The sequence below is a fragment of the Sprattus sprattus genome (assembly GCF_963457725.1).
Source record: "Sprattus sprattus genome assembly, chromosome: 19".
NCBI lineage: Eukaryota > Metazoa > Chordata > Actinopteri > Clupeiformes > Clupeidae > Sprattus > Sprattus sprattus.
In genome coordinates this window covers 12,565,068-12,577,567 of record NC_137917.1, presented here as the reverse complement: position 1 = coordinate 12,577,567, position 12,500 = coordinate 12,565,068, and the positions used below count along the sequence as shown (strand labels likewise).

The window sequence follows — 12,500 nt, the reverse complement described above, 5'->3', positions numbered from 1 at the left end:
TAAGGAGAAGTTAAACACTTACAAATACACACACACACACACACACACACACACACAGAGCAGTAGTGATGAGGAGAAGCGTGGTGCTGGTGTGAGACTCACCGAAGTCAGCCAGCTTGAGCTCCCCTGTGTCGCTGATGAGCAGGTTCTGCGGTTTGAGGTCCCGGTGCAGGATGTAGCTCTGGTGGATGTAGGACAGGCCCCGCAGCAGCTGGAACAGGAACAGCTGGAAGAACCACACAGCCACAGGCCGCCCGTTAGCACCACAACACACACACATACACACACATAGCCACAGGCCACCGTCAGCACCCAACAGAGACACACACACACACACACACACAGCCAACTGTCAGCACCACAACGCACACAGGACAGGTGCAGCACCAGTTACAGCACTGGACAGGTGGACCTGTATAGTAACACTGTCTACGTCACACAGATTGACAAAGGGTTATACATTAATTCATAAACTACTGTAAGTTACCTGCTTTGTTCTGAGCTGAAAACGGGAAAGATAATTATACCCAAGCTTGATGGTATCTGTGTGTGAAAATGCAATAGAAAAATTGATGTAACCTTCAAAATTAAATTCCCATGTTGTCATTGTCATCAGTGTGTTTTATATGAAACATGTTTTTTAAAAAGTTAACACAGTTTCTCTGTGATGTACTGTACTGTACTGTAATGTCATCCAAATGTCACAGACTAATTTAAGTCCTTGCAACCCATATCATTAACCCTTTCTGTCTCTTTTCCATCTCACTTACAAAAATCTATCCAATAGAACACATTGTCTGTTTTCCATTCCCTGTACCTGTGAATGATGCACGACGCCTGGTCCATTTTAGGACCCGAAACAAAAGCCCCTTCAGACTACAGCGTTGCTCTAACCTGCACCTCCACACAGCGTTTAGCCCCATGGCCTGCTCAATACCCCTGCGCTTCCCTCTCCATGCCGTAATTACCCCCTCTGCGCCCTACTGATGGCTCACCCGGCTGATCAATGACCAACAAAGACATCGCTCCTGCGTGCGGCTACCGGAACAATCCATACCTTAAACCCGCTTGACTCTTTTAGAAAACTTTTATGGAAATCACACCAAAAAAAAAGATGAATCTTTAGGCGCTTTGTTTACTGGGTGTGTTTACTGCGCTTGCGTGCTTGTTTTGACCCGGTAAAAGAATCCAAATCCCATCATACCCCACCGAGAGCTATCAAAGTCTTGGCCAATTAGGCTGAGCACTACAGCGTGTCGGCCAATCGGTTGCGAGGCTCAACAGACATGTGGAGTCGCTGGAGTCGTGGTGCACGGAACATTCCTCTGCCGGGGAGCGGCTGGGATCAGATGAGCATGGGGAGTGTGTGTTTACTCATGTATATCAAAACACACTGCAGAATCCCCCTCCCTCATTAAGAGTGTGTGTGAATGTGTGGGTGTGTGTATGCGTTTGTGTGTGAGTCTACACTGTGTGTGTGTGTGTGCATCCAAATTTCACAGTTAAATTGTTCCTTTCTCCTTGTGTTTCAACTCCCCCATCTGCATAATACTGCACTGAAACAGCCTCGTGGGACACTGCCAAAAATACAACCCAGCTTCACGTCACAAACCCAACCAAAGAGAGGAGTCCGACAGCTGAGACTCGCTGTTTTAATAGTGGGTAAGTGTGCCATGGGTGCATGGTTGGACATGCTGCTATCTCATCCATTTGCTTTATGAGCGAGTGAGTGAGTGCCTCAGGTACCGCTCCTGCAAATGAGCCTGGCCAACACGAGAAGTAGGGGAGAGAGAAAGAGAGAAAGGAGAAAGAGAGAGAGCGAGAGAACAGAAGAGAAAAGGGAGGGAGAGAGAGGTGGAGGGAGAAGGAGAGAGAGAGAGAGAAGGAGAGAGAGAGGGAGAGAGAGAAAGGAGAAAGAGAGAGAGCGAGAGAACAGAAGAGAAAAGGGAGGGAGAGAGAGGTGGAGGGAGAAGGAGAGAGAGAGAAGGAGATAGAGAGGGAGAGAGAGAGATAGCGTGTGGAGGGGGACATCTGCTAAGAGACTGTCCCTGCCTAAATATAATGAGTCAGAGCTGTCCATCTGGCTTAGAGGAGAGGAGACTGCCTGCAGACAACAAGTGAAGGAAGAGGGCCAGTATCCCTTAATCAGTACCCTCCAGTCCCCACCCAACAACCCTATCCTCAGCCCCACGTCTGTCTGCTTACAACATGGCTCTATTTATGTCCTTTGCTTCATATTAAACAAGGGTAAATGTGTGTGTGTGTGTGTGTGTGTGTGTGTGTTTGTCTGTGTGTGTGTGCGTGTGTGTCTGGGTCCCAAACGTGGATTGGAGCTACACTGCTACAAGGCTGACACACCTCATCAGTATGCTGTGTCGATACTGTTTTTAGAGATCTGGCTGGAGCTTCCCTCCTTAAGGTCCCACTGGCCACAGACAACATAGACGGCTTACTGGGCTTCCAGACAAAATGCAATGGGAAGCTGGACACAAAAGCTGCATGTTTTGGAATGAGTTCAGACTGGCCAAACCTAAACTACAGTTCAGGTGAAATGGACAAACGTAAACTCACAAACTGCACCAGAGGTATGTGGTGCAGTGGTCACACTCACAGAAACATCTGTCACTGTGGAAGCTACTGTCTGCCTCAAGGGATCACAGCACACACACACACACACACACACACACACACACACACACACACACACACATGCGCACACACACACACACAGTCCAAAATACAACAGCAAGGAAAATTCTCCTCAATATTAAACAGATGGCGACAAAGCATCGCTGGGCTGGACTATGGAAGCAGGGAAAGCTGACGTCTCTCTGACCATTGTGTCTCGCATGCTATGTATAGAAATGCTGCCATAGGGGAGGACATCCACTGCTTCCCAGTTAGGGCCGGACTACAGGTGCTACCAACCAAAGTGAACATTGCGTTAAGAGACCCTGAAAATCCCTAACCACACTCCAAACTGCATTCTGACTGTGACCAACACCTGGAATCTGTTGCCCATACTGTAAACGGCTGCAAAATGAACAAAGGACTCATGCCCGTATTGTTGATTCAATTGCCATTGCTCTGGAAGAGGTTCAACTAAAAGATGTGACTATAATGTACAAACATTCAATCGAATGGTTTAATAGCTCTGATGATGTGTTCTGTAAAATCCCTAACACCCCTGCTGTTGTGTCCTTAGACAAAGGTCATAGAGAAGTGCTAATGTTAGACATTTGAATGTTTGGTTGTGTCTTTAACCGATACTGTATATATACACACCCTCTCTGATCAACTGTATCAGTATTAGCCTAACCCACATATATCAGGGGGCTTGGTTATGTATGAAAGTTGGTGATATGTGTGTATGTGTATTTTGCCACATGTTTTGTATGTTTCTGTGATCTATGTTTTAGCAACACCCAATTGCCATGCCATTAAGACCTATTAAATGGAACTGAATTGAAAACTGGGAGAGAGGGGACAAGATGAGAGAAGAGAGATAGCTAGATAGATAGATAGAGAGAGAGAGAGAGAGAGAGAGAGAGAGAGAGAGAGAGAGCAAGAGAGAGAGGGAGAGAGAGAAAGAGAAAGAGATGGTGGGGCAGGGAGGTGAAGAGTGGAATAGAGAAAAGAAAAAGAGGAACCTTGTAAAGTAACAGTAAAGGTAACTGACTTTAACTGAGAACCTTGTTCTGTTCAGAAAGAGGGGAGAAGGGAGAGAGAGAAAAGCAGAGATAGATAGCGACAGACTAAATCAAATTGGGATAAGAGAGATATGAAGCCACAGAGAGATAAAACCAGACAGAAACAAGTCAGGGATGAGATGAAGAGAATGAGTGGGTGATGGGAAGAGAGAGGGAGGAGGAGGGGGATAGAGAGATAGAGGGATAGAGGGGGAGAAGGGAAAATCTAAATCCACAGAGCGGAGAAAAGTCAATACCAGCCCTCCACCACACAAAATATCGACAGAAACTCAACTCAAGGGTATGCCCCGCAACCCACCACGACACACACACACACACACACACACACACACATACATACACACCATATAGACGCACTCACACAAACGCACACACACACATCACAGTTCCCAGGTTCGCTCTGTCTCTCTCTCTCTCTAACACACACACAAAGACTCCCCAAACTCTCTCCCTCTCACACTCACTTCTGCTCGCATCTGTTCCTGTGAACAAGAATTAAGACTGAGGTGGAGTGGGGAGGTATTAACAGACAGCATTCTTACACACACACACACACACACACACACACACACACACACACACACACACATATACACAGACTACTAGGTTTTAACAGACAGCGCTCCCTCACTCAGCTTGAAAACAAAGACAAAGCCTCTCTGTGCTAATGTAAGCTCCTCAGGTCTGCTTGAACATAAATTGGCGAGTCGAGCTGTAGCCCAGGGGTAGAGAAGTGTTTGATGGGAATGAAGGTTAATGCACGTTCCTCAGCCACTCCTCTGTGAGCTCCGAGATCTCATATTTTTCCTTCAAACAGGATGAAAAGAAGATATGTAAGATCGCTAATTAGAATAATCAATCAGTGATGGAGCCATGGGTGATCAATCATAAAGCCTTCGCCAATACCATGATTAGCATATTCGTTTGGTTCCAAGGATAATGACAGCTCTACCTGGGAGTGATCACAGACATGTGCACATACCTACACACACACACACACACACACACACACACACACACACACACACACACACACACACACACACACACACACACACACACACACACACACACACACACACACACACACACACACAGAGCCACACACACACACACACACACACACACACACACACACACACACACACACACACACACACACACACACACAGAGCCACACACACACACACACACACACACACACACACACACACACACACACACAAATACAGACACACACACACACACACAAACACTAACAAACAGATGTGTACACATACACACACATATGCACACATGGCTTGGGCTTGTTTTTTATGTGACAGAGAGCAATGTCACAGTTGTCCAGTGCCATTGTCTCTCCTCCACTCCTCTGGCATGTGACTATGCACTACACACAGATCCAGTCACACATCTGATTTCTCTCCTCTCCACAATTCCAAATCATTTGCTGCACAGAACAAGGCCATGTGTCAAACCAACAGCCTGTCATCACTTCTCCCAGCCATTCTTCTCCTGACAAACAAGATACGACTGACACAAGATTGGAAAATGTAAAAAAAAAAAAAAGAGAGAATAGAAAAAAAAAACCTTTTAAAGGCGCACAGCATGGGGTCATGCATTTTTGATGATGGCAGTTTTCCATGTGTTTGATATTGGGAAACAAACGCAGAGTGACTGATTTGGAGCAAAATTGAGTGTATTTTGGTGTAGTGCTTTGGTGTGTAAATGACATCTTATAGGAGCCATTACTCTTGCACTCTACCAGACAAAGCTACGGAACACTGTAATGGTTAAGTGCCACTTAAAAAATAAGCTGTTTAAATATGATTTACAGAAAAGCTCCTGGTTATTTAGATATTAATACACTGATATTAAAACCCTTACACTGAAAAAACTCTGTTATGCAAATGCAAATTTAGTACAGACTTGAAGCATGACAAATTAATAATATCCAACCAGGGATCTGTATTTGAAACAGACCTCTAATCCACCCAAATGCCATGTCTCAGTCACAAAGAAAGCCTTATGAGAGTATTATGTTATATTATTATATTTAATTGAAATTTAAACCATTAAGTATTGTGATGATTTGATAGTGCTGACAATAATAGATAACTGGTAATGAAACAGGGATACTGTAGGGGGTTACGTAGTATGTGTACACATGTCCTTATTTCGCAAGGGACAGTTGTCTGGATGGCTGCGAAATGGAGTGCACAAAAAAACTCTATGTACTGTCTAAGCATCACAGGTGCTTCAGACACCCCTAGAGAAATATGGTACTAGTTTAAGATCAATAGCATCAGTGTTACAATGTTCTAGATGTACGTATACATTTGTGATGTACCTGGCCACAAAAAAAAACAGATAGACTAGAACTGGCAAAATGTCTACCTGTGTATAGAACAATATGTTAAGGTACCATCAATGATCTGTTTAAAAGAGATTAAGTCAATAGAGCATATCACACATTTCAATGTACTACCGTAGTAGTAGCAGCAGCAGTAGTAGCAGCAGAAGTAGTAGCAGTAGCAGTAGCAGTAGCAGTAGTAGCAGCAGCAGTAGCAGTAGCAGTAGCAGTAGCAGTAGCAGTAGCAGTAGCAGTAGCAGTAGCAGTAGCAGTAGCAGTACCAGCAGTAGCAGCAACAGTAGCAGTAGCAGTAGTAGTAGTATGATGAAATGTTGGGTTTAATAGCAACAGTTGTAGTAACAGTAGTAGTAGCAGTAGTAGTAGTAGTAGCAGCAGCAGCAGTAGTTGTAGTAGCTATTATTATTATTATTATTATGGTTGTGGTCTTGTTATTATTATTATTCTTACAGTGTATCAGGCTTACCCATATAGGGCACAGAGCACACAGACTGAGTCTGGACACAGAGGATCAGCAGGACAGCACACTGGCCAGTTCATAGATATTACCCAACCGATTCATCAACGTCCTGTCTGATTGAGTTACCAGGCATCCCTCTCATGACCACACAACAAACCCAGTACACTCAGTCTTTATTGATCAGTGTACTTGTTTATTTGTTTGTGTGCACACACACACACACACACACCTGTTCCACTGCTAATCCACAACACCATATGTAGCTGTCCTTTTTTATGCCCAGAGCCGTTCTTCTTCGATGGTGCCCAATTAGCGGAAGACGCCATGGCTGATTTAGTGCTGTGCTCGTGTATTGCAGACCATGAGACGAGCTGCGGAGTGGCATATGGCTCACCGGGCCCCCGGGCTCTGGGGCTGGACACGCGCCCAGACCCTCCATCCTCTCGCCAGTTGGTTCACCATTCTGACCTCTCTCTCTCTCTCTCTCTCTTTCTCTCTCTCTGTCTGTCACTCTTTTCCTGTTCATTCTCTTTGTCTCTCCTTCTCTTTATTGCCCCATCTCTCTCCCCCTCTATCTCTCTCTCTCTTGTTCTCCATTTTTCTCGTTTACTCTCTCTCTCTCACCCTCGCTCCTTCTCTCTCTCTCTCTCTCTCTCTCTCTCCCCCCAGGCTGACCTGTAATTACATTAGCACTCTGGGTCTGGCTGCTCCCCTCTAAATGCTAATTTTACCCAGCCCATGACAGACAGACTAATGGCTTGATTTTTCCATATTAGTGAATATGGATCAAGGTGCCCGGGTCTTCCCGGAGCCCCAATCAGGGGACAGTAATGAGAGAGGGAATTAAGCATCTTTGAGCGTGTCTTTCCCCTTGCTCAAGACGTTCGAGGGGCTGGCTGGCACTGAACCCTTCATTTAGCCTTTCGCTCATTAGGTAGCTGATGGATCTGCTGGTGGCCTCATCTCTTAATGCTTGAAACACAGACGTTAACTAAGAGCACCCTCAAAGCCTTTCTATCAAAGAGCTACCCATCCTGTTGCGTTGAATGTACTATTTGTGTAAATGGTTTCTCTCATGCTGATAGGGAGTGTGCAGTCTCGACCCTTAGGCCCTCTGTGCACTCGTCACTCGTTTTTTTCCTTTCTTTCTTTCTTTTAGGGACAGCTTGTTTGTTGTCGTTGGCTGGAGACCAAGTCATCAGGCCTTTGTCGAAAGTGAGTTCAGCCCCTCCCACCTGGTCCTGTAGAGAGGCCAGTTTGGCTGTGGTCAGGCTCTTTAAATACACTGACACATGGCTAGGCTATTACACAGCCAAACGACACAGCTAGGCCTGGGCCCAGAGCGCGTCAGTGTATGTTCACCCCGTTCCTACGCAACTGTCTTCCTCAGTGTAAGGACAACGCCATTGTATACAACAGTTGTGGGTTCTCGTCGAGGATTCTACGTTTTTTCTAATTTTGGGAAAGGGATCACAGAAAGCATTTACTCAAAACTTTGACTTCTTTTTTCTTTGTTGTTGTTTCTAACTTTTTGAACACTCTGCTCAGAGTTTGTTTGTTCTAGATTAGTTTGAAGTTGATAAGAAAGGCATGACTGTGACATCAGAACACAAACTCTCTTCTGTGAAAAACAGAACAAAACTTTGACAGACTCAGAGAGCATTTGTTTTGTTCCTCTTTCAGCTATGACAACTTTTAAATTGCCTCTGGAAGATGGCCCTGGAGGCTATTAACTGGCAGCGCCATGGCTTCATGTGTGACCAGCAGACAGTGATCGCTCCGTAGAGTAATAGCTGAGCTGCTCAGTGTGGCGGGGGGCCTGGGGGGGGGGGGGGGGGGAAAGTTGAGGTCACTGAGGTGGATAAAGTAGCTCATAACACAGCCTTTGAGATTGCCTGCATCACAGCTGAGATTTGTACAACTTTGCACGCGCAGACATCGAGTAGATTTCCTCATACCAGGCCAAGAGAGCCAATAAGGCTCAACCTGATACAGATTATCAAGAAGAAGAGACTCTCTCTTGAGCTCCACAGTGAGTCTGGTGTCATCTTAGGGCACTTCCTGATGTTCTATCTTTCTCTCTTTGTCTCTCTCTCTTTTTCTGTCTCTCCCTCGTTCTCTTTTCTCTATCTCTATCATTATCTTCCTCATTCTCTTGTTGATACTTATAAATCCTTAATTATTCATTGGAATCTCAATGAAGCAGTGAAGGGGATAAACACATTACTTATGCAAATCGGTGGCCACAAAAGGTAAGACAGGTTACATAACCGCCGCAGACGGCGTTCTTCCCCTGCCTGCCTACCTCCCTCCTGTTGGCCTCATTCACTCCATCAACCCTCCTTCTCTCTTTCTCTCTCTCTTTCACCTTTTCATTTTTCTCTCTTTCTATGTATCTCTCTCCTTCTTCATAAACGTATCTTTCCCGCTTTCACTCCATTTATATTTCCCTCAAATTCTCTTTATGTTTCCCAATTTTCCATCTATCCAGCTTGCTATCTATCCTCTTCTCACAAATCAATGTTTCTCTCTCTCCTCTCCTACAACTGTCTCTCTGTCACATTCTTGTGAGAACAATTGCTCTCCTGTGTGGCAGCAGAACAACACACACATTCCCAACATGGCAATCAGATTGTCCGCCTCAGCAGACAAACGACCCATGAAACTTAATGACAGTGCGGTGCAGTGCAGTGCGGAGCCATTGATAGCAGAGCGGTGCAGAGTGCCAAGGCTGGTTTCCTGAACCCCACAGAGCTCCATGGGCCATGACAGCACGCAGAGCTCCACAGCGCCACACGGCTCCACGCAGTGCAGCTGCAGGAGATGCTAGCTTTATGCAAACATACAACTGAGACATCATCCCATCTCACATTACAGTTTGATCTGTTTGCATCTGTGTTTGAGTGAAGATGGAAAGATTCTATACATGTAACACACCTCTGTTCACTTACAGTGAGCCCAATGATGCATGAGCCCTAGAGGAAAGAATGCATACATTCATAATTTTGGTCTGAGGTAAATGAAACGCATAGGCTACACATCAAGTGAAGATATTACCCCTGACTAAACACACGTCTCCAAGCCAAAGCACACGTCACGGCTGCTTATTAGGCTGGAAGCCTTACAGGAGGTCCTGGCGTCTTCCTAAGCACAGGACTGGATTACAGGCTTCTCGATTCAGTCAGCATTGCAGCCAAGCCAAGCCAAGCAGGACGTGCTACGCTGAGATAAGCTACGCTACGCTACACTGAGCTGAAGCGTCCCTCTCATGCCGCTGGGGGCTCCGGAGTTTTGAGCGCCCTGTGGCTGACCTCCGCACTCCAAACCCAATCCTCTTTGAACATCAGTAAATAAGCAGCCATTCCTCCCCTCTGCTCTCAGGACATAATTAGAGGGGGGAGGGGGAGCTCTTAATGGTCTGTTTATGTCCACTGTAGGATGATGGCAACTAGAGCACGTGGTTCTATTGCTGAATAAACCACAGATGCCCATCATAAAAGGTCAGGTCCAGGGTCACCTTCAGCCTGAGAAAATGAGTATATGTGTGTGTGTGTGTGTGTGAGTGTGTGGAGTGGAAACCTGAAGTGTTGCTCTGACCAGATGATGCTCTGACCAGAACTATTGTTGCAGTCGAAAACAGCTGAAGTGTGTGTGTGTGTGTGTGTGTGTGTGTGTGTGTGTGTGTGTGTGTGTGTGTGTGTGTGTGTGTGTGTGTGTGCTTGCGTGTGCGTGTGGTTTGCTAATGAGATACACCTATGTTTGGGTGAAAGTCAACTTACCCTCACGTTGTCGGGGTGGAGCCCCCCAGGGTGCCTATCCATGTACTGACACAGATCTGTATGCTGCAGAGACAGGAGAGAAAAGAGAGATGGAGAGCAATCAATACATTGACAGCAGTTATACAGTAAATGCTAGAGATTCCAAAGTGTATTCCAGTTATTAATATGCCAGTCAAGTTAATTACTGTGAAGCTGCAGTACTTTGATAGTAATAAAACAGAGACAGAGATAGCTTCCCCGTTTGCTGCTCAGTACATACCCGTTTGCCCTCCCTATCCCACAATCCCCCTCTTTTTACTGCTGCCCTTGTCCCTGAGACCCTAGGCCCATGTAGCTTACTCATTCATTACATTACATGCAGTATGTGCCTGTCCATGCACTAGTCCACGCGGGCAGCGGGATATAGTGATTGTATAGTGAGCCGACCTGCCTTGTTTTCCAGTGGGGGTGGCTAAGGTGATTGTCTGAGCAAAGTGGTGTGCAAAGAGGGTTTCTTGTGAAGTGACATGTAAACATGGAATTTTTGAGCTAAGTGTGTGTGTGTGTGTGTGTGTGTGTGTGTGTGTGCAGCGGGTGTCTTGTTGAGAGACATGTCAACAGTGGAATGTTTGAGCTAAGTGTGTATGTGTGTTTGTTTGTTTGTTTGTTTGTGTGTGTGTGTGTGTGTGTGTGTGTGTGTGTGTGTGCGTGCGTGCGTGCGTGCGTGCGTGCGTGCGTGCGTGCGTGCGTGCGTGCGTGCGTGCGTGCGTGCGTGCGTGCGTGCGTGCGTGAGTGCGTGCGTGCGTGCGTGCGCGCGCTAAGGGTGTCTTGTCAAGAGACATGTAAACAGGGGAATGTTGTCCATTCTTTCACTCTGCCAGCCGGAAACAAGATGGAGGGCTGCTGGCCTTATACAGCCCTGCAGCAGATAAACCATCCCAGATAGATGGGTGTTAGTGTTATACAGTATTAGTGTGTGTGTGTGTGTACTGTATGTGTGTGTGTGTGTGTGTGTGAGTAAGAGAGTGCAATGGATAAAGCACCCCAGATAGATGGCTTTAAGTGTGTGTGTGTGTGGAGGGGATGTATGAGAGTGTGTGTGAGTGCAATGGAGAAAGTTCCCCAGATAGATAGATGTAAGTGTGGGTTTGTGTGTGTGTGTGCGCAGTGAAGACAGCCCCCCGGACAGATGTGTGTTTTCCTCATGAATAATGCAACCAGCCGCAGCCCTACCTGTCCGTCTCACTAACATACCTGTGTGTCCACACACGCATACACACGCATTCACAAACACAAAATATTCATGCACACACTCTTTCAAATGCACACGTAACCCAACACCCCCAACTCAAACCGAACACACTCACACAAACACACACCCACCAATAGCACAAACTTGTCATGCTTGCTGTCTCTTCCCTTTTGCACCTGTCAATCATCATTAAAGGTTGACCATGGCAAATGAATTGATTTCCTTGGTAAGCGATTGTCATTTTTCTCTTGTGTTTCCTCCGTTTTGTATTCCTGCCTCCAAAGAGCCGCGTGTTGTGCATTCTCAACAGCCGTCCGACACACACCAATTCACTCATCAAAATATCTTTGATGAGATCGCAGCGGGGGTCCTTGATTCAAATTAGGCCAAAATCTTCCTCTCCGCACAGAAACGTGCCTATCACTGCCTGCCACCGTCCTCTGCTGTTTGTGCCAACACGATTAGACGGCTGCGTTGTGTGTCGGTGCACCATGAATAAATCAAAAACCCTTTTTCCATTTTCTCTCTTTGTGGGTTCCATCAGCTCTTTAATGAGTAAACATTTCCAGAGCAGGACTGGAGGACTGGAAGGAATGTCAGACTGTGTCTGTGCTGTGTGTGTGTGTGTGTGTGTGTGTGTGTGTGTGTGTGTGTGTGTGTGTGTGTGTGTGTGTGTGTGTGTGTGTCTGTGTATGTGTGCTCTGTAATTGCACCCAATGTGCAGTTTACTTTTGGACATGGGTTGGGAATGACAACCTTGGATTGGTGAAAAAAAAAATACTAATAAAATGTTTTATGTAGTGATTTTGTCTCAATATTTTATTTAAACTCTGGCACTGCTCAGAAGGGGTTTTGTTCCTGTGCCTGTGCAGTTCATGCAACACACACATACACAGACACAACCAGAAATGAAGATACACACACACACACACACACACACACACACAGA

The 12,500-nt window shown here is 46.0% G+C and overlaps 1 protein-coding gene across 1 annotated transcript in view; it reads right to left on the bottom strand.

Moving 5' to 3' along the window:
- Positions 1–12,500, bottom strand: part of cdk14 (cyclin dependent kinase 14) — a 147,132-nt gene that overhangs the window by 76,148 nt on the left and 58,484 nt on the right. Inside the window, exons 7-8 of the mRNA XM_080858587.1 lie at positions 10,321–10,383; positions 103–226 (exon numbers count right to left, since the gene is read on the bottom strand). Of these exons, the coding sequence (XP_080714713.1) occupies positions 103–226; positions 10,321–10,383 (187 nt within the window). The remainder of the gene's footprint in view (positions 1–102; positions 227–10,320; positions 10,384–12,500) is intronic.